At 49.9% G+C, this 21,819-nt stretch overlaps 2 protein-coding genes across 16 annotated transcripts; one reads left to right on the forward strand and one right to left on the reverse strand.

The window, feature by feature from the left end:
• Positions 1–967: 967 nt before the first annotated feature.
• LOC146894324 (uncharacterized) lies at positions 968–7,503 on the reverse strand. 15 transcript variants are annotated; one of them, XM_087907301.1, is made up of 5 exons: positions 6,312–6,398; positions 5,572–5,710; positions 4,290–4,443; positions 2,431–2,519; positions 968–1,356 (listed from the first exon to the last, which is right to left on the reverse strand). In XM_087907301.1, exons 2-5 carry the CDS (start codon positions 5,679–5,681, stop codon positions 1,200–1,202), a joined length of 510 nt encoding a protein of 169 aa, XP_087763427.1. In that variant the 5' UTR covers positions 5,682–5,710; positions 6,312–6,398; the 3' UTR covers positions 968–1,199. The 15 variants fall into 15 exon arrangements, 4 of the variants coding, with proteins under 4 accessions (XP_087763427.1, XP_087763426.1, XP_085547097.2 ...); XM_087907300.1 differs by having other exon boundaries at positions 5,572–5,692; positions 6,153–6,373; XM_085690971.2 differs by having other exon boundaries at positions 6,153–6,373.
• Haao (3-hydroxyanthranilate 3,4-dioxygenase) lies at positions 5,272–20,116 on the forward strand. The gene is made up of 10 exons (XM_048416161.3): positions 5,272–5,406; positions 8,705–8,783; positions 12,912–12,995; positions 13,251–13,357; positions 16,385–16,474; positions 16,742–16,785; positions 17,021–17,166; positions 19,120–19,188; positions 19,538–19,620; positions 19,723–20,116. The coding sequence occupies exons 1-10, from the start codon at positions 5,327–5,329 to the stop codon at positions 19,799–19,801; spliced, it is 861 nt and encodes a 286-aa protein (XP_048272118.1). The 5' UTR covers positions 5,272–5,326; the 3' UTR covers positions 19,802–20,116.
• Positions 20,117–21,819: the final 1,703 nt, after the last annotated feature.

Raw genomic sequence — 21,819 nt, forward strand, 5'->3', positions numbered from 1 at the left:
GAACATGAATTGTGACTCCTCACAATCTGATCATGTAGCCACCCTAATCACTGGCCATTCTAACCACTGTTCCTTTTTATATTACAACGCATGACTACATAAAGCAGATTCGGGAAAGCTCTTCTTCGGTGTTATAAACTGCAAGGACACAGAAGATGGTGTAGGAGGCTCCCGCGGGGCTGGAGCTGAGGACTAGACAACATTGGTCCTCTGTCATCTGGCGCCCTCTCTGGCCTTATCAGTAAAGGTACTAGAGACCACTACAGGGGCTTCTCCACTTCTGCCCAGGGCTTTGCCTCTGCCTCCTATGGCTCACTTGCCAGTGAGGGCTTCCCACTTGGGATTGGACAACACATAGTTGCCCACACATCCACAGCTTTAGCCTGCAGCTCCTTAGCCAACTTCTCTGCCATCTAGTGGGCTGCCTCCATACCTTCACCTGTGAGCCCTGGGTCCCAGAAGATGCTGGAGGGAGCACCCACTCCTGTCATTAACGTTGAGTTCTGGTTCTTCTGCATCCTCATCATTACCTGGTGTTAGACCTTCATATGAGCTGCTCCTCTGGGTGTCAGTTTCTCGCAGTAGATTTAAGGATACTGGGCATTTCTGGGTGTCCTTACTGTCCATTTGCATTTTTTCAGTGCTGGTAACGGGAATAGAACCCAGATCCTTATGTGTGTGAGGAAACTGCTCTACCTCTGAGTTATGATCCAGCATGCCCACTCATGCTTCATAGTAAACGGGCATTCAGATGGTTTGTTTACATTTCTTCTGTTCATTTATATCCTTTTGTTTTGTTTGGGTCTTTTCAGGAGACTGGTGATAAATTCTTTTATTATTATTTTTAGCATATATGTGGGGTGCATGTGTATATGTAAATATATACGTGCCATGACGCATGCAGAGGTCAGAAGACAGCTTGCAAGACTCCATTCTCTCCTCCCACTGTGGATTCTGGGAATTGAACTCAGGTTGTCGAACCTTTTTATTTTTTAAATTATGTATGTGACCTAATGACTCTCAGAATCCCATGGTACCTGGACTACAAAAAAATGCCAAGGCTGGCATGGTCCACAGCATCCCAAACTCCCAAGACTCTACACACACACACTCTCATCTAAGTCATGTGGAACTATGTCATGAAGAGGGAGGAATGGTCGAGTATTGAGATCCCTGGGTTCTGGAGAGATGTTCAGTGGTTAAGTACACTTGCTGTTCTTGCAGAAGAGCTGGGTTCCGTTCCTGGACCCACGTGACGGCTCACAACCATCTGTAACTCCAGTCCCAAGAGATCTGGCGAGAACATCAGGTAGGCAGGTAGTAGACATATATTCCTGGTTAATACACTTCATATTCCTGGTGAATAATACACTTCAGTTAGCAAGAACAGTTAGTGAGAAGTGTAGCTACAGAAGCCCAAAAGCAAGGTTAGTACATTTAAGGGACTTTCCCAGATCTTGAAACTATGGACTAGGTCATTGGTGGACTGGGTCTTTGTTCCAGTTTGGGTGGGTATTGGGGCCTCCATGTTGGCTTCGAAGATGAGAACGGTGCCTCCAACACGGTGTCAGTTGTGCTAAGGTCTCTGGGCCTGCTAGGGTATACCTAAAACAAAAACCACTGAATGGTCACGGAAACTCCCACGTCTGTTTTCTCAGTTAACTGAAGCCACACCCAGTTTAATAGCATGCAGGCATAACCTTTTCATTTACTCCTGCTGCATCGGGTCAGTGATTTGAGCTGCATTCTGCAAGGCAAAGCAGCCACCTCCCCCGGGGTCATCTGAGCAGACCTAACACAGCTGGCCCTTGGCCACTTTCTCTCATTCACATCTTCCAGGATGCTAGCCCAGACTTCTGCACAGGGGGGCAGCAGTGTGCCAGAAGATGCCTGGGCAGTTACAAATCTGTAACCAGCCTCAGAAATTCCAGTCTGTAGCTGGCTACCTTCTCTGCAACTGGCCTGAAGTTGGCAAAGTCTTGCGGGGCTGATCAGGCCTTGAGCCTGTGGGTCTGATACTGTCTCCATGCAGATAAGAGTGGATTTGATGTCCAGCAGGCACTGCTATAATCTGCTTGTGTGCTAGCTGGGAGAAACATCCCACACATTCAAGATTACAGAATTAAGCTATGTTGTGAGAGTACACAATAGAAGACTCTGAGTTTGACTTGCTCCCTCCCCCCACCCCGCACTCGCCAGCATAGTTCATGAGGTAGTCCCTTTATCCACAGAAAGTTATTTTTCTTACATATTTGATGGGTAGATGAAAGGGGATATATATATAGAGAGAGAGGGAGACAGATAGACCAACCGGGTCTAAGTGACTGACAAACCAGCTCAGTCTATGGAGAACTAAGGGACCAGCTGGTTATCAACAGCCATATTCAGCCAGACCTAGGAGTATCTAAAGTCCTCCATGACCTGGCTCACCGTGCAATCCAGTAAGCAAGAATGCCTTGATGGGCGAGGAGCCCAGGGTTGATGTTGTTTTCTTCCGATTCCATGCCACAGACAAGCTTCTGTATGGAGAAAAGAGAAGGCAACTGAGAGCAGCCGATTTGATCTTGATTATTAACTTGATGGGATTTACAATCACCATGGAAACAAGCTTCTCAGCATGTCTGTGAGGGAGTTTCTAGTTAATCGAGCCGGGAAGGTTCACACTAAATATGGATGGCACTAGTCTGTGAGCTGGGGTTTCAGGCTGAATAAAAAGGGGGACAGTAGCTGAGTACCAGCACTGGTCTTCCTTCTCTTCCGGACTGTTAACACAGGATAACTGGCTGCTTCAAGCTCTTGTCACCATGACCTCTCCACCATGAGGGATTGAACCCTAGGAGCCAAATACATTCTTTTCCTTTCCACAGTAGGCAAAGTAACTAATACAAACAAGTAAGATCCAGGATAGATCAAGGATCAATATCCAGAAGGCCCTAATCAATCAAGAACTAATCAACAGCAGAACACATGGGTAAAATGGGAGCTGTTGGGTTTTTTTTGATGCTGAAGCCATCCAGATAATGAGGAGGCTTGCCCATGAAATCCTAGAATAGTGTTTTATCTACACAGTCCAAAATAGAGAGGGCATATTTTTATTTTTATTTTTTTTATTTTTGAGACAGGGTTTCTCTGTATAGCTTTGGAGCCTGTGTTGGTACTTGCTCTATAGACCAGACTGGCTTTGAACTCACAGAGATCTGCCTGCCTCTGTCTCCCGAGTGCTGGGATTAAAGGTGTGCTCCACAACTGTCCGGCTAGAGGGCATCTTGATAGTGATTATACAACTGTATCTTAGCCTGAATCGAGAGCATTCTTATCCCAAATTCTACTTACAGCCTCACTTATTCACATTATTTGATTGCATCAATTAAAATACAGAGTAACTACCATTCTGTCCTTTGTAGTATGAAATAGAACATCTGCTGGTTTCAAAACAGCCCCCTCTGTTGGTGTGAATTCATCCGCCCACCTACCTACCCAGCCCTCCCTCCATTTAATAACACCCAAAACAAACCTCATAGATCACTATGTAGCCCGTATCTTTGTTTACACCCCCTCTGATTACTTATAGATGAGAAACATAAAGGAGGGAGTTGGAGTTATTTAGATACCAAATACTCTAGAAGGAAGTGTTTAGCAAAAATGTGCTAAATAAATATCCGCAGAGATAAAGGCATAGAAAGGGGGAAGGGTGGTAGAGCAGAAACAGGAAATGCCCTGTCTGGTGGGTGAGATTTTTGCAGAATATCTGTCTGGGTTTTGACTTACACCGGGGGAGCTGCTAAGTCTGGGAAGTAGAGAAGTAAGTCTACCAGTGTTAGACTGCAGACAAGGGCAGGTGGGCATGAAGGCCACAGAGGAAGACGCTAGAAGTTCCTCTATTCCAGTGGCTGTCAACATTCCTAACACCTCAACCCTTTAACGTAGTTCTTCATGTTGTGGGGACCCCAACCATAAAATCATTTTCATTGCTACTTCCTGACTGTAACTTTGCTACTGTTATGAATAATTAATGTAAATATCTGTTATGCAGGATATCTGATATGCGACCCCTGTGAAAGGGTCGTTGAACCCCCACAGGGATGACCCTCAGGTTGGAAACTGCTACTCTGTGGTCGGCATTCTGGTATCAGAGGCCTGAGATAATTTCTTCTCCCCCACCCACTAGTTTCCCTCGTTTATTCCCCTCCAGTTTCCCCAAGAATTCTGAGTCCTGAAGGGAGAGGGGAAAAACAGGTGGTCGGTCATACACCCCCACACCCCTCTCCCCTTTCCATTCCCACACTTACATCTAGGTCTGCCCCAGGACAATGTGGGCTGAGGAGCCTCCTGCCTGGCAGGCTAGAACACCTAGGACCATCTTCACCTGCAAAATTCTTCAAGCGTCGGTGGCTTGAAGCATGCAAGGGTGGTTTGTGGTAGTCCCCATCTGTAATCCCAGCGCTGAGAGGAGAGGATAGAGTTTGGGGCTAGCCTGAGTTACACAGCAAGTTGGCCAGCACTCTGAGTTACAAGGTGATCCCTTGTTTCAGAAACAAAACCAGATGACAAAATCCAAAAAGAAGATACAAGGGAGTGGGGGACAGGGAAGCTCAGTGATAAGCTTGCTGAACAACCTGAAGGCCCTGGCTCGATTTCCAGTAGAGGGACAAAGAACTCAGAACAACATAGGGCACCTCATCCACGCCCACTACCGCTCGATGCTGAGGCTGGACCGAACCTCAGCTGCAAAGCAGGGTGCTTCTGCAGCAGCTTCCCACTTAGGGCCCCGTGTCTAACCAACTACACTCTACAGGACACCAGCCTTGAACTCAATGCTCCCGAAGAGACCGGATGCTGGCGGGAATTGCCTCCAGTGATGGTCTCCCCGTGCTCACTGTCGCCCTCAGTGCACCTTGCGCTCTAAGCCTCGGATTTTCAAACCTTTATTCTCCCTATCACAAAATTTCCTTAGGGGAGGGGGTCTCTAGGAGAACGGAAAGTCCGGCATCCTGCATCTTACTCGGGCCAAGTAGGTACCAGAATCCCTCTTCGGACCCAAACAACTAGGTGCCCAGAAGATGCTGGCCAGGTCCCAGGAGGCGGGTCTGGTCTGGGGCTTTGATCCCGGCTCTGGAGGGCCCGCCCTCTTCGGTAGGCAGGGGCAGGGATGAGGTTCGGGTCATACCCAAGAGTCACACAGCGGGGTGGCAGGGGGTTGCTCTGCTCTTTGTCCTCCGGGAGGTTAATTAAAGAGGTGACCCACAGGAGGCTGGGCTGACTGACCTCTCCAACTGCCCGACTGCCTGGCAACACGCGGTGGGCAGAAGAGTCCTGCCTGCCGACCATGGAGCACCGTGTGAAAGTGAAGTCTTGGGTAGAAGAGAATCGGGCCTCCTTCCAGCCCCCGGTTTGCAACAAGCTTATGTGAGTCCCCAGCACCCGTGACTTCTACCCGCCCCTTTCTTGTTCCTCTTCCCCCTCCCGCTCCGGCCTGGAGTTCCCCACCCCTAGAAGTGTGCCGAAAGGGGTTTGCCATCCATCTGGTGCTTTGAGGCGAGGGTGAAGACTGGCTGTTTCAGGTTTCAGTACCTCAGTCTGTTCCTCTTTCTGGAGACCACAGTAGAGACAGTGGCTTTAACTTCTGAGGCGGACTTGAGTGTCTCTGAGGCTGAGAGAGATGAGGTGGCAGGATGGGACATTCCTTCCGTGACTGAAAGCAACCATACACCTTGGGAAAATCATGGTTTTCAATGCCCCAGACTAGAATTTAGGAACTGAAGACAGCTGGACCACATACCTCAACCCTGGCAAACCCTGAAGCCATGGTGTCAGAGGATCACCTTCTTCGGATGGTGTGTGGTGTGTGTGTGTGTGTGTGTGTGTGTGTGTGTGTGTGTGTGTGTGTGTGTGTGTCAGAGTCTCCATAGCCTAGGCTAGCCTTAACTCACTATGTAGCTAAGGGTGGGCTTGAACTCCCAATCTTCCCGCTTCCACCTCCAAGTGCTAGTATTTTATGTGTGTACTACCACACCTTCTTTCTGAGGTGCTGGGGGTAGACCGCAGGGCTTCTTTTATACTAAGCAAGCACTTTTCCAAACAGCTACACCCCTAAAAATGGAAGCTCTTCAGGTCCCCTCCCCCCAGGCCTTCTTACCTTTAGCACAACTGACCTGTTCACTCTGCCTTTCATCTCAGACTTGCTCCTCCATCACCGTCCTCCTCCTCCCTCTGAGCTTCCTGCACTCCCACCCAAGTGGCCCTCATATTTGTGTGTCTTTAAGTCATTTCCAATGGGTGATGTCCTAACTGAGACAGCTACAGCCCCTTACCCTCTGACAGGAGGATTAGGCCAAGTCTATGCACATCAACTCATTGAGTTCTCACAGTAGCCCCCATGGGGTGGGATTTAATAAGTAACTTTCCCAATGTCACAGAGCTAGCAAGGGACAGAGTCCACATGCAAGCCCAAAAACAGTTTGACTACAAAGTCCACGCACACCCTTGGTCACTACGCAATACCCCATATCTAACTGTTACCTCCCCTTGAAGTCGTCCCTCTCCTCTCTCTTCTACCTCTGTCATCCCCCCCTGGCTTGGAGCGTTATCATTTTTGCTGCCTTCCTCCACTTCCTCCCTGTCTTTAGTCTCTCAGCCACACCCCTCCTTGCCCTCTCAAGGCCGTGGCCACTTCTCTGAATCTATCCGCGTCACCCTGGTCAGTAGTGACTCCCTCACCTCCAGCCCTGCCCCCAGCCTTCCAGCCCTCTAGAACTCCTAATGTCAATCATAACAATCACAGGCCCTTTCTTTATTCAGCCAGCAGATATTTGTTGAGCACCACGATGCTCTGGACTTTGGAGAATCGGCAGGAAGCAAACTGACAAATGCCTTCCTTGTAGAACTAAGATTTTTGGGAAAGGGGATGTCAGTCAGTATGAACAAGCCTTGGCGGTAATCCTCTATCAGTGGGAGGGCTGAGTCTTCACGGTGAATCTGTGCCATGCCTGGCTCTAGCTTCTGATTCTTTGCTGGCATCAGTGACATTCCTTGGTTTCAAATGCATGATCCCAGCATCCACTTCCATCTTCACAGACCCTCTCCTGTTGGGAGTCTCCATGTCCAAATTCTTACTCATTGAAACCTCACTTACCGGGCTAAAGAGATGGCTCTGTGGTTCAGAGCACTGGCTACTCTTCCAGAGGACTGGGGTTCAATTCCTAGCACCCACAAGGCAGCTAACAACTGTCTGTAACACCCTCGTACAGACATGCATGCAGGCAAAACACCAATGCACATTTTAAACAAAAACTCACTTACATTGCACTGAGCAAATCGTAATGCAGCTGGAACTGTGGCTCCCTCCTGGTCAGGACTCCTGTCTCCTCACGGTATTGTCTTTCTCTTTCGTCCCATTGACACTGCTCCCTACTGCAACAAGATGCTGTAAGGCACTGTTAGACAGGCTCTGAAGTTCACACCTCGCTCTCATCCCCTATGACTGTGTGATGTGAAGTGTAGCTCACTCCATTACAACTTACTATACCTGCAACAGCCCTGTTTCTGAATAGGTCCACCTTCTGAGGTCTTGGGGATTAGGACTCCACTATAAGAAATGGACTAGTTAGAGGATTCAACCTGTAACGCCCTCCAGAGAGATTTTGCATTCTGATTGGGAGGCAGGGCGGGCGGGCATAGTTCTCAAACTTGTTCAAGAATTTTTTGTATATATCTTAGTAAAGTCTATTAATAAAAGGCAAAAAAAATGGCTGAAGAGATGGGTCAGTGGGCAAAGGCACTTGCCCTCACAGCCTGAAGTCCTGAGTTCAATCTCTAGGATCCATGTGATGGAAAGAGGGAATTAATTCTCAAAAGCTGTCCTCTGACCCCTATACTTAACAGCTCATGAGATCATCACTGGGAGAAGCCAGAGAAGGAACCTAAAGGCAAGAACTGGAGCAGAAGCCATAGAGGGGTGCTGCTTGCTGGCTTGCTCCTCCTGGCTGGCTCAGTGTGCTTTCTTATAGAACCCAGGACCACCAGCTCAGGGATGGCACCACCCACAGTGAACTGGGCCCTCCCTCCGCCAATCATCAATGAGATGTCTGGCTCATAGAGCAATTTGATGGGAGCATTTTCTCAGTTGAGGCTTCCTTTTCCCAAATAACAAAAAAACTATCTGGAACATAAATACATAATAATAACAATAAAACCTATGAGATGAATTAAAGTCGCCTCTCCAGATGAAGGAGCTAAACCCCAATAAAGGCAACTAACATGCCCAAGATTGCAAGAAAGCTAAACTGATCTTAGGAGCCTGGCTCCAGTGCTGTGTTTTGGAACACATGTCACACATGTGTCTGTTTCCCCTGCTAGATGTCACAGTCTCCTGAGTCCCCTGAGTATGGTCCCCAGTGGTGCGAGTTTCACAAGCAGACAGGTCTGGGTCTCCCCTTAGTTCTCCTGTCATTGGGATCTTGAGTTTGGCCCAGGACCATGGAGAGTGATGCTTTCCCATGCTGTTCTTTGTTGGTCAGAAGGCATGGAGACACACAACCACACACAGTGACACACACATGAGGAACAACTTGGTCGTGAGGGGGGGGGGGGTCTGTCCTTTCCACAGACGCATGCGCCGGGCCTCCTCGTGCACCCAAAGGTCCCTGTTCTCCTCCTCTCCTTCTCAGGAGTTGATTCAGGTCCTGTTCTTGCCTCTTTACCGCAGGCACCAGGAGCAGCTCAAAATCATGTTCGTGGGAGGCCCCAACACCAGGAAGGATTATCACATCGAGGAGGGTGAGGAGGTAGGTTGTGGATGCTTGCCTTTGCCATCCTGCTGCCACTCCTGGGGGAGCAGACACTTCCATCCCAGGGCTAGAGCGAATGGCCCAGAGAAAAGCAAATATGACAGCCACAGGAAGGAAAAATGGCTGCCTTAAAATCGGGGTGCCTGCAGGTATACCTTTGATTGCCTTGTGCTTCGGGAACTCTACTGGGGAGGCCCTGTGATTGACAGGCTCTTGCTGTGGGGCCTCCACTTTCATGGACGTGTGGAGGTCTATACTGATGACACGTCTCTTTCAACCTGATACACATGGTTGGTCTCGCATATGAGACACAAACTCTGAGGGATTCCACTGTACTCTGATTCCAGAAGCCAGGCTCTCTCTCTCTCTCTCTCTCTCTCTCTCTCTCTCTCTCTGTCACAAAGGGAGCAAAGTGTCTAAGGACACAAGGAAGTGGAAAGATAACAAGGGAGAAAGAACATGGTTGGTGCTGAAGAGGGAGTAGAACAAGGCGGGCCCTTCTTACTGCTGGAGAGGACCGTTCTGAGGTGCTAGGGGCTACGAGGATTCGGAGTCTGGAGACTGAATTCCGTGCTTTTCCACTCACTGAAGCCGTATCCTAGAAAAAGCAAAAGTTAAGTGTGATGGTGCACACCTGTTGTCCTGACTATCTAAGGAGAATCAAGACTTCAAGGACAGCCTAGACTGCAAAATGGACGCTTGTTTGAAGAGAAGAGGAGCAGGAGGAACAGGAGAAGGAGGAGGAGGAGGAACAGGAGGAGCAGGAGGAGGAGAAAAGGAGGAGGAGGAGAGGAGGAGAGGAGGAGGAGACAACCTCTACCACCTCTCCCGGGAGACAGACAGATCCCCTGTATAGATCAAGACGTGGTGGGAAAGGATCACCGTATGGTGCCCCTTATTTTCTGGGATACCTGGTTCTGGCCTTTGACCCTCCACCCCCATCACTGACATTCCCCACACCAACCTAGGACTGCTCACATAAACCCTTGAGAATTGCTCTGTCAGCAAATACTGAGGACCCGATATGTGTGTTGGGCGCCAGAACACTAGGCAGAGGGTGACGGCCCTGCGGCAGTGGCCTGAATGAGCAGAACCAGTTCCACACACCTTCTCCTGACCATTAAACTCTGAAAACCTTTTCTGTGATAAAAAAAAAAAAATGTGAAAATCTAAAACTACAGAGGGGAGGCGGGTCATAGCTGAGTGACTGCGGTGACTGAGGCCCAGCTAGCCTTTCCTGCTTGCCTCTGTCAGCCTCATCTCTACTCTAGGGTTAGGCCTGCTGTCCGTGTCCACCCCGCCTGTTCCTGATCTCTCTCTCTCATTCTTCTTTGCATACTCATCTCAGGGTCTCTCCATGCTGCTCGGGTGGGTGGGCGTCTGTGACAGCTGGTTTTGATGTCAACTTGACACAAGTCATTGGAGAGGAGGGAGCCTCTGTTGAAAAAATACTTCAATAAGATCTGGCAAGCCTACTGGGCATTTGCTTAATTAGTGGGAGGGCCCAGCCCATGGTGGGAGGTGCCATTCCTGGGCTGCTGGTCCTGGGTTCTATAAAAAAGCAGGCTGAGCACGCCAGGGGAAACAAACCAGTAAGTGGCACCCTCCATGGCCTCTGCATCAACTCCTGCCTCCAGGTTCCTGCTCTGAGCTCCTGCTCTGCCTTCCTTCACTGATGAACTGATGTGGAAGTGTAAGCCAAACAAGCCCTTTCACCCCCAAGTTGCTTTGGTCATGGCGCTTCATCATAACAATGAGAGCCCTAAGTAATACAGTGCCCACAAGTCCCGGGGACAATCTATGTCTTGATTCATCTGGTGGCTGAGTGATGAAAAGGCCTGGCTTCAATGTGGAGGGACAGCTTGGTGGCTCGGAGATCTCTAGCTGGAGGTAGGTTTGTGATATTTGGACCTACTGTTTGGTAGGAGGGCAGAGGTCGGTGCCTCCCCAGTCCCTGGGCAGCCTCAGAGCAAAACAGAGGCCTGGCACCCTCTCTGCCCTTGCCTGTCCTCAATGGAGCCTGAGCAGCCCCTCTGAGTGATGCGTAAAGCACTTGGGATACTGGCCCAGCTGGATTTCCCTTCTTGGCTGAGCTCCGGCCTCTGCAACAGCCCTTAGGTGCCCTGGACCCACACTCCCCACTCCCCTACTTACCCACCTCACGCTTTTTCTGGTGATTGCCAAGAATCAGGACAATTGTCTGGGAAGGAGACGAGGGTCCTATGTCTGTGGAAAAAGGCAATGTGCACAGGGTAGAGACTTAATACGTGTGGGTCCTTACCTGGTCCTGGCTCCCCTGCCTATGAAGTCCTATCCAGGGCACAGAAACCAGACTCAATTTAATATCCGCGTGAGCTGGTACACTTAATCTTCCAGCCAGCCCTAGGCCTCAAACATCATTTACTTCCCAAGGAGCGTAATTCCTTTTGGATTGCTCAGGGCTGTTGGTGATTTCTGCTGTCAGGGCAATGCCCTCTGCTGCAGGCCAGCCCGCCCCTTATCACAGGGAAGGCCTCTGGGCAGGGGGCAAGACAGGAAAATTCCACCTCTGCCATCTAGTTTTGATCAGTGGCTGTTAATGTCTTGTAGTCAGCTTGGAAAGGGTTTGAAATTGTCCCCTTTCTCCCAAGTTGCCTTGATACTAACAGGTTCTGGGGACCCTGACCCCTCCCATAACCCTGAGGTACTTCCTCCCCTCTTCTGTCATCTATCATGAAAGGACCCAAGACTTATACTGAAAATTGATCTCTCTCTCTCTCTCTCCCTCTCTCCCTACACACACACACACACACACACACACACACACAGAGAGAGAGAGAGAGAGAGAGAGAGAGAGAGAGAGAGAGGCATATACAAGCTCAGTAGCTTCCTACAAGAAAACCTAGTAGGTCTTTCTGATTTGTATTCAATAACATACAGGGTGTGTGTGTGTGTGTGTGTGTGTGTGTGTGTGTGTGTTATGGGGGATTAGTCTCAGAGCCTCACACATACTGCATAATAAATATTCTACCATGGAGCTGCATCTTCAATCATGGCTTATTTTTAATAATGAAAGTAAATACGGTTCATTGTAGAAAACATAAGATGTGCAGAAAGAAACCTTTGCCTCACTCATAACCACGAACACTATTGCCTATGTTACATATGGGCTACTGTGTAATTAGAATCCTCTGGGATTAATTTTTTTTTTTTGCTTGCTTTGTTTTGGGATACAAGGTCTCACTCTATAAGCCAGGCTGGCCTCAAACTTAAGGCAATCCTTCTGCCAATCAGAGACATAACTCATCCTGTCCAGCTCATAAGGTACCTATTGGGATTTTAGGGTAGCATAGAAAATGTAGTAGGAGTTTCCTAGAGAAAGCCCAGCCATCAGCTCAGTCCACCTAGGCTGCCAACTCCCACAGCCCAGCGCCAGAGCTTCTCAATGACTGGAGGAATACACATGGCTCCCAGAGTCACACACAGGCTACAGTCCCAACTTCAACTCCAGGACTCACCAGTTTAGACCAGTTGCTTTGAGTTCCAGCTTTATTTTCTTCAGAATAGGTCTAATGTTGATATTAGGGTTGTAAGATTTCTAATGTGCAGCCGGGCGGTGGTGGCGCACACCTTTAATCTTAGCACTAGGGAGTCATAGGCAGGCAGATTTCTGTGAGTTTGAGGCCAGTCTAGTCTACAAAGCAAATTCCAGGACAGACTCCAAAGCTACACACACACACACACACACACACACACACACACACACACACACACACACACCTGCCTTGAAAAAACAAGATTTCTAATGTGCATGAACCAGCTTATGTTAAGGAGTATTTCTACTGCTGAGCCGCTGAATCCTCTTACCCAGCCTTCTACATCCCACCTCCCAGCCAGGCATGTGCTGTTGCATCCTGAACACTCTGATGGCTGCCTGCATGTGACCCCTGTATGTCTCTAGCCTTTTTGTCTATGGCCTGGACCAGGGAGTGCAGGGGCCCCAGGGCAGCAGTGCTGGAACTGTTCATAAGCCCAGAGGTCTTCAGGAAGCTGTTCCAGCTTTCTGAACAGAATTCAGGTCCTGGGCAGGAGCAGAGGATCTAAAAAATGGAGCAGGAAGGTCCCAGGCGCTTTGTTTTTCCACAGGTGTTTTACCAGCTGGAGGGAGACATGGTACTCCGCGTCCTGGAGCAAGGAAAACACCGGGATGTGGTCATTCGGCAGGGAGAGGTGAGGCTGACCCCAGGGGAAAGGAAGGCAGAGAGCATCAGAGCAGAAATCCACCCCAACCATTTTCCCTGCCCATCCTCTGGACTTCCTCTGAACACCAACATTCCCTCAGGTTTCCTGGGTAGAGGATGGGGAGAGAATAGGGTCCAGGGTGGACAGGCAGAGCTTCCTGCTGCCCTGTGGGTCACCCAGCATACTGGAGGGGGGCACTGAGGGATTGCAGCCCTGCTGGACTCCTGTTCTCCATCCCTACAGATATTCCTCCTGCCTGCCAGGGTGCCCCACTCCCCTCAGAGGTTTGCTAACACCATGGGGCTGGTGATTGAGAGGAGGCGGCTGGAGAGCGAGCTGGATGGGCTGAGGTAATTGCTCGCTCTTGCCTCTTGCCGCGTGGGCTTGAGTGATCAGAGGGCTAAGAGCAGAGGGGCATAGTTCAAAACTATAGCAGGAGGGATCCGTGATAGACTCAAGAGAGCACTTCCTTGCCACCAAGAGACTAAAGAGCTTGGCAACAGGGGGTGATGGAGACTCTGGATTTGCTGGCTGATCAGGGAGGGAAAAGTGGGCTTGGTCATGTGGGCAGGAAGAGCTCTCTGGGTGCACATGACGTGTTTGGCTGGAACTGGCATTTGTGCTTTCTGCAGGTCTGCTAGGAATCTGGGGCGGGCAGGCAGTGCAGACTGGGGGAATGAAGGAACCTAGAAGGCCACATGTTCTGGTACAGGCAAATACTGCTGCTTCTAGCAAGCTGGGACTGCAGAAGTTGTCCTTGACCAGTGCCTATACGCTTGCGTCTCTACCCCAGATAATGATCATGGACATCTGGCTGGCAGCAGCTATGTGCCAGGCACCAGCTAGGGGTTTCTGTGTATATTTATTTACCCTACATCCTGCATGATGCTGGGGGCTAGGTGCTATTTTACCATCTGCTCTTTTTGAAGCTTTGGGGAATGAGGAGAAAATAGGCCCAGGTAAAATAACTTAGTAGACCTGGTATTATTGAGAAACACAAAGCCAGCATGCATGCTGGATCAGCGAGGTGGAAGGGTAGAGTCAGATTCCATCTTCCTTCCCTTGAAGCCCCTTTCCCATGAGTCTCTAGACCAGTGGATCTCAACCCCTTTGGGAACTGAATGATCCTTTCATGAGGTCGCCTAAGACCACTGAAAAAGCCAGGCCTTTAATCCCAGCACTTGGGAGGCAGAGGAAGGTGGATCTCTGTGAGTTTAAGGCCAGCCTGGTCTATAGAGTGAGTTCCAGGACAGTCAGGGCTACACAGAGAAACCCTGTCTCGGGGGGAAGAAAAAAACAGACGGGGGTGAAACATCAGGAAGATTAAGAACCACTGGTCAAGACTATTGTGCTCTAGAAGGAGAAATACTTCAAGCTCAGAGGACCAAAGGTTTTCCAGCTACCAGAATCAGAATTCTTTGTCCTACATATTCTGTTATAATGGGCATGTCTTTTTTTTTTTCTTTTCATTTTCTTTTTCTTCTTCCTTTTTCTTTTTCTTTTACACGTCAGCCAACATGGTAGCTGAGAGGGGTGTGTCTGTGGAGTGCAAGCCCCTCCCCTCTGAGTGCTTAGGCCCCATCCCATATCTACTGACTCCGCCCTTCCTAGGTCCTAGGCCCCACCTCCAATCCTTTCTTCCCCGCCCACATAAGGCCTCCTCTAAATACCTCCTCTATAATAGACATCTTTAAACACTCATTTTTCAATGAGTTGAAACCACACATATTTCTTCTCAAAGTTTAGAAACATAAGAATTCAAAATGAACTAACTTAAAAATTACCTGCCACTAAAGGGAGGATTTTATAGTTTGTGAACTTAATTTTTACTCCTCTTGTTCCTTCCAAGAAAACAGAACCAAAAGCCCTTTGCCGTTCTCCAGCGAGATATAAAGTAGTGTCTTTTCTGTTCACACGTCTCCCTCATAACCCTGCAGTCTTGCTGCCTGCATAGGCTTAAGTTTTGGTTTAAAAAAAAAAAAAAAGGTTTGATGTTGGAACCAGTGAGATAGCTCAGTGTCAAAGCTCTTGCTGCCAAGCCCAAGGCCCTGAGTTTGATTCCCGGGATCTGCATGGTAGAAGGTCTGAACTTCTTAAAGCTGTTCACAAAATCCTCTTCTGACCTCCACAGCCCATTCCATGACATGCCCACATGCCCCCCCCCCGACAACAATTAGTAACAGCAAGAAAAAATTCATGAGGCACTGCAGACTTCTAGAATTTACACAGTTTGCATAACTGAAGCCACATGTTCATTGAAGAAGTTCATGAGTGTTTCGCAAACTGTTAAAAGGTTCCTAAAAAATATACTATTAATGGTGGCACCATAGTCTACAGCATAATGGCGCATTGTATAGGGAGATAGCTGGCCTTAATTCTAAAAGGAGGTTCTCTTAGAGGCTTTATGGAGGGTACTCTAGTGAGTTATTGGTGTCCTCAATAACATTTTATAGCAAATTCAATAATGGATTTCATCTGGCTGCTTTTGACCTTTAATAAAAGCCAGGGGCTCAACATTAAAATGCCACCCTGAAGGCCATTCCTAAGGGCACTGTGGCCCCGTAATGAAGTTTCTGGTATCCAGTTTCCTCCCAGGGTAAGAAGCTGGATGGGTGTATGATGTATCTACTGCATGTCTCTCTCCATAGGACTGTCCCTGCTTTTCAGGCGAGAGTTGAAAGCCAGGCAGAACTGGACTGATATGGAACTGGTTCAGGGATTAAGCATTCTGTGGACAGTTGCTCCCAGCACCTGCCTTGGGCCACTCCATAAGGGCTAGCAGGACAGCACAGCTCTGCCTGCCGAGGGGATCCCTGTCTGTCGGGATATGGGTGGTTTCAGGGGCGACTGAGACTGTGTGTATGTTCCAGAGAAAGCCAGAGCTGTGCTCAAGTCCAAGGGGCAGAGGTGACCTCCGACCTCTGAAACAGGTCATGCTGTGTGTGTGTGTGTGTGTGTGTGTGTGTGTGTGTGTGTGTTTATTGCACTTGCTGCTAAAGTTTCTGTATGATGACCCAGAGCCCAAAGAACAAACTTCAAGCTGCCCAGGACTCAGGCTCAACTTCAACTTCCTTTTGCTAAAGACAAATACACGTGAATTGAATGTTCTCCAAGCTTCTGTCTTGGGTGTAGCCTGCCCTGCAACATGCAGGCTGTGGGACCCCACTTGATTATTCTGCTTCCGAGCCTGAGTTCTATCTGCTTTGCACATGCCGGGTGTAAGTGTGATCCCTGGGTTGTGCCAACAGAGGTGACAAAACTATAGCTATGCAGTGCCTGAGCTCAGTAGAGATCCCTTAAGCAGGGTCCAGCCTGCACCAGGCTGCCCCAAAGCTGCTTCGATGGGGTGCGGATTACCTTGACCTCTGTCTTGACAGGTACTATGTAGGGGACACTGCAAATGTCCTCTTTGAGAAATGGTTCTACTGCAAGGACCTTGGAACACAGTTGGCCCCCATCATCCAGGAGTAAGTCGCCAGCTTGGCCCCACCCCTCACTGTCCTTCAGCATCGCAGTGCCCTGACCTGGACCCATCAGGTCTGAGAGTGAAAGGGAGTCTCCCAGCTCTGGGATGGGATGAGAAGCTCCGCAGGGTGGGGAGGGAAAGTATGATGGGCAATCAAGTCATGTGGGGGTCTATGAATGTGTCCTGGCTCCTGGTATGGTATGGTATATACCTCACTGGCATGGTGACAGAAATGCATCCATTCCCTACTGTCTGTTTGTCCCTGCAGGTTCTTCCGCTCTGAGCAGTACCGAACAGGAAAGCCTGACCCTGGTGAGACCTCTGACAGTCACATTTTCCTTCCCTTTCTCCCTCTGTCCTGCCCTGTAGTGGAGTGTCTTGACTAGGAGCCTCGTCTTGAGCCCTCTGCCTAGAACTTAAAGGTCTGAGCAAATGACACCTAAGACCCATATCTGCTGTTGAGTTAGGGCTCCTGGGACCCGGCTGCCCAGGGGCTGGGTGGGCTGAGCCTGGAGGTGACTGCTCATCACTGTTGTCGTTGGCGCAGACCAGCTGCTCAGGGAGCCGCCATTCCCGCTGAGTACAAGATCCGTCATGGAGCCTATGTCACTGAAGGCATGGCTGAATGGTCGCTCCAGGGAGCTGCAGGCAGGCACATCCCTCAGCCTCTTTGGGGACACTTATGAGACCCAGGTAATATGGCTCAGGGCCCTCAACATCCATTTATCTGGCACCTGGGAAGTGTGTGTGTGTGTGTGTGTGTGTGTGTGTGTGTGTGTGTGTGTGTGAGAGAGAGAGAGAGAGAGAGAGAGAGAGAGAGAGAGAGAGCAGAAGCAAGAGAATAGCCTTCCTGTTCCTTCTCTGTCTCAGAGAGTAACACTGTTTCTGTGGCTGGAATTCTCTGGAGGCTTCATGGTCCCTCAGACACTTGACTTTCAGAGTAGGAGGTTCTTCGCTCATTATCAGCTTCCTGGGTGCCTGTCACTTACCTACCCCTGGGCTTTTTTGGCACACGGGATCTTGGAAGCTGAAGGAAAGAGTTATTTGGCAGAGGACTGGGCAGCAATGTGTAGCGAAGATAAGAAGCTGACCTTTCATCTACTATTGCAGCTGCCTTAGGCTTCGGTAAGAACAAGACAGTTGCTATGGACAAATTAACCCATAACTGCCGGTCATGGGACAGCTTATTTACTAGAGAAACCATGGGAAGTCCTAGGAGGATAAAGGAAAAAAGTCAAGGAAGGCTCCTGTAGGAGGTGATGTGCATATAGAATTTTTTAAATAAAAAATTAGATTTATATATTTTATGTTTATATGTGTTGGCCTGCACATATGCAAGCATACTGCATGCTTGTCTGGTGCCTGGGGAGGCCAGAAGAGGGTGTTGAACCCTCTGGAGTTGGAGTTACAGATGCTTATGACCGTGAGGGTCCTTTGAGAGAACAAGTGTTCTTAGCCACTGAGCCTTCTCTCCAGCCCCCAAGTAGAATTGTAAACATTTGCAGGAGGAAGGAAGTGAGGCGGACGGAGCATTTGAGGGAGGAATGAAGGACTGAACAGCCTCGCCCTGCAAGCAGCTGAGGCTAGCCAGAGCTAGCGGGGAATCACTAACTCTTCCTGGAACTTGGCTGAGCTAGACTAAGGGAGGGGTCATGTCCTAGAGACCGTGGGGCTTCACCCAGGTGTTGAGTGAGGACGCTAGTGTGGCATTTCAAAGCTGTCATCGCTCCCTCATGAGGCTGGGTCGGAGAACCTACAAGGATGCCGGTAGTCCCGTGTACAATAACTTGCCAACGGCACAGCCTACATGGTTAGAAATAGTCACTCTGGGCCAGCAAGATAGCTCACTGCATAAAGGTGACTGCTGTGCAAGCCTGGCAACCTGGGCTGGATCTTTGGAAGCCACATAAAGGTGGGAAGAGAGAGCCGATTTTGTAGGTCATCCTCTGATCCCCAATGCATGTGTGCCCACACATACACACCATGCGCTCACAAGTGGTGGTGGTGGTGACGGGGGTGATGATGATAAAGAGGAAGAGGAAGAAGAAGGGGGAACAGAGGAGAGAAAGAAGAGCAGGAGGAGGAAAGAGAAAAATCTCACCCCAGGACAGAAGGCCCACTGAGTATAGGCTTGGGCTACTTTTTCAGTACCAGGGACACCCAAAGCTTATGAGAGGCTGTGATAATGGAACATAAAAGCTGAAGCCCCTTCACCCATCACAGCCATAGCAGTGGCTTCCTCCCACCCCCCTGTCTACCTGCTCTAGTTTTCCATAGCAAAATATCTATTTCCCCCTATTACAGCCAGCAGGAGGACCAGCCCTCAAGGGTCATAAGGTCGATAGGCCTCAACCTCTCTCTCTCCTTCTCAAGTCACACTAGAAACACCTCACGGGAAGGGTGGAGGAAAACTGGGGAGCTGGGGTCAGAGTGCGTGAATGTGAGCTGGTGACACGCATTAGGAGGAACGGCAGATGGTGTGTGTGTGTGTGTGTGTGTGTGTGTGTGTGTGTGTGTGAATGTGTGTGTAATCATGAGTGATTGGGCATAATGAGCAGGCTGCAGCTGCTGCCAGGTTGGTGGCAGGGCTGTCTCCTAGATGGGGCAAGATCCCCACCCCCTAAACCCTGCTTTGTCTCCCACCAGGTCATCGCCCATGGACAAGGTAGCAGCAAAGGCCCAAGCCAGGATGTGGACGTGTGGCTGTGGCAGCTGGCAAGTGGGATCCCAGGACAGGGTGGCCCAGCTTCCTGTCCATGGAGACTGGATTGTTCCTGGGCCTCAGGTTCCCATAGTGAGACCTACTCTTAGAGCCCGCTTGCAAGGCAGGCTTGGGGCTGTTAAGGCAGGTGTAGAGGCCCAACAGTTCCCCCATCATCTTTTGTTGTTCTGTTTTGTTTTTGTGTGGTGCTGGGGATGGAACCTAGGGCCTCCTGCAAGGCAAGAGGTCTGCCATCAAACACTTCCCGCTACCAGACACACACCCTCTTCTTATTTTGAGACAGGGTTTCACTAAGTAGCTCAGGCTCACCAGCCCCCATCTGATGCTTCTGTTCTTTTACAGGAGGGTTCCTCTACGGTGACAATGGGAGGACAGCGTGTAGGCCTGGCCCCAGATGACAGCCTGCTGGTGCCTGCTGGAACCTCGTGAGTGCATGCAAAGACTTCCCAAAACTGTGGAACTGTCCCCATCTCTGGGATCTTTGGGCTCGGGCCATGCCTGACTCCTGCCTGTCTGTGTCTCCACAGGTACACGTGGGAGCGAGCACAAGGCTCTGTGGCCTTGTCTGTGACACAGGACCCCGCCTGTAAGAAGCCACTGAGGTGACCCTGGTGTATGGGTCCCAAGAGTCATAGGGTACCTGAGAGCTGTCCTGGAAGCTGCCATTTCTAAATAGCTCTGCTAGGATCATTGCATCTTCATGGACATGAAGCACCTTAACCGGCCCCTTGCTTGGTTGTGGCTTTTCCCTATCATCCACCCTCCTGCCGTCCTCAGCCCAGGATGCCAGACTCCTAGGGCACCTGCAGCTCCCCTCTCTTCTAGTGTCATAGTCCCACACTGTTCAGCTAAATACGTATTGTCCCCATGAGGCCACCATCCTGCCCCCGAGAAATCTCTCAATAAAGGCATCCTGGTGAACGAGGGCTCATGAGTTATAGGTGGCAGACCCTGTGTTCCTCTGTGGTGTGGTGTGTCTGGGGTTTGGGAACACCAGTGACCTTAGAGTGTCACCACCTCTGTGGATGGGCATTTCTCCCCGTGTATGCATGCAATCCTGACCCACACATGTGCGGGTCCTGCCATGGTTGTACAGCTGAGTGCTTCTTTGTCTCTTTCTCTGTTCCCATTCATTCATTTAGTTAACTGAAAAACAGCAAACTCCACTCTGCTGAGATTCTTTCTCAATCACAGAAGTCATTCATGCTAACTGTGGAAAATAGAAATCTTTGCAACATAAGCCCCCGCCCCCAGAGTTAGTTACCACTCACTACTGCTACAGGGGAGGAATGAGAGGTGGGACATCCATGAAGAGACATGTACAGCCTCCCTGGGCACCTGGGCTCTGTGAGGGACGTCAGCGAGAAGCCTGAGCCTGCATCTGCACAGCCTGAGCCTGCAAGCCTGAGCCTGCATCAACACTGAACAGGCCTGGGCTTAGAGGAAGAGGTTCATCTAGGGAACTAAAACCCTGTCTCCCTCCCCCAGCCTGGTGGCCCACTGCTCCAACACACTCCACTGGAGGGCAAAGAGGACATGACTTTGCTGAGGGGTGTTCTGGCCCTGAGGGATGTGACACCAGCCGGTGCCTTCCTACCCTAAACCTTTGCTGTAAGCAAAGAAGGATCACATGGGTGCCTCCAAACGTCCGCTGTCTGGGGTGGCCTGGTGTCTGTTTGACTGTGCTCCTGGGTGCCAAACCTGGGAAGAGAACACAGCGTGTCTTGAGACGCTCTGAGGTCAGAACACAGAAGGGGTGGCTCCATCTGCCAGGCTTCCTCATTTCCTTCCTCACAACTCTCCATGAAGGTGACGGTACCTGATTTTACGGAGGACAATCTTATTAGAGTTTAAAAGAAAACCCCAAAGCAGATGAGCTGTAAATCTCAGCTGCACCTTTTGAGTCGGGCCAGACATGCAGCCAAATGGGGAAGAGGAAGGGAAGCCTTAGAGAAAATAAGGAAGCTTGGATGTTAGAGAAAGTGGGCTTAGACCCATGCTAGGAAGAAGAAAGGAGAGCTCTACAACCCCGAAGGAAAGACAGAGTAATCCGGCTGCACTGCCGGAAGCAAGTGCGCTAGGGGATTGGGAATTCTAGGATGGAAACTGCATCATCTCACTAAAGGGATAATTGCTCCCCCTGTCCCCTTAGTACAGCTTAAAGTATAGCTACCTCCCTAGAAATGATCTCTCAGTCAAGGGATTGAGTGCTAGGTCTCCACCCGGGCCAGACAGAGAATTCTCTTGACCAGAAGGACATAAGTTTCCCTTTACTGCTATAGGGACACCGAAGATAGACTGAGTCCCTAGGTGGGGGCCTCAGCTCTCCAGGGTTCTGGGTGTTGAGTACGGGACCTAGTCCCCTCTCCACAGTTCCCTCTGGGGTTTTCGTCCACTCTGAATCATGTAGGAGGTCTCAGAATTGGAGCAGGGCAGAAGCCCAGGAGGGAGACACAGCAGAGTAGAAAAAACAGGCAGGACGGAGGCAGGCTGCGAGTCAATAGGATAAATGTATTTTGAAACCAGTTTGCATGCTGTCCCTACCACTTCCCTTTTCTGAAAACTCGCCAGTGATCTCAGAGGAAAGCTGGTGGCAGGAAGGGCTGTGGTCCACCTACGCGGCC

This window comes from Myodes glareolus, chromosome 6, assembly GCF_982192425.1.
Source record: "Myodes glareolus chromosome 6, mMyoGla1.1, whole genome shotgun sequence".
NCBI lineage: Eukaryota > Metazoa > Chordata > Mammalia > Rodentia > Cricetidae > Myodes > Myodes glareolus.

Bases quoted from the DNA above. Each gene is read 5' to 3' on its own strand.
- Haao (XM_048416161.3), top strand. From the start codon at position 5,327: ATGGAGCACCGTGTGAAAGTGAAGTCTTGGGTAGAAGAGAATCGGGCC. The intron at 5,407-8,704 runs GTGAGTCCCCAG...TCTTTACCGCAG, and splicing joins CCGGTTTGCAACAAGCTTAT to GCACCAGGAGCAGCTCAAAA. The intron at 16,786-17,020 runs GTGAGACCTCTG...TCGTTGGCGCAG, and splicing joins AACAGGAAAGCCTGACCCTG to ACCAGCTGCTCAGGGAGCCG.
- LOC146894324 (XM_087907301.1), bottom strand. From the start codon at position 5,681: ATGTCCCATCCTGCCACCTCATCTCTCTCAGCCTCAGAGACACTCAAG. The intron at 2,520-4,289 runs GTAAGTGTGGGA...TTCTCCATACAG, and splicing joins GTCCTGGGGCAGACCTAGAT to AAGCTTGTCTGTGGCATGGA. The intron at 1,357-2,430 runs GTGAGCCAGGTC...ATTATTCACCAG, and splicing joins CTTGCTTACTGGATTGCACG to GAATATGAAGTGTATTAACC.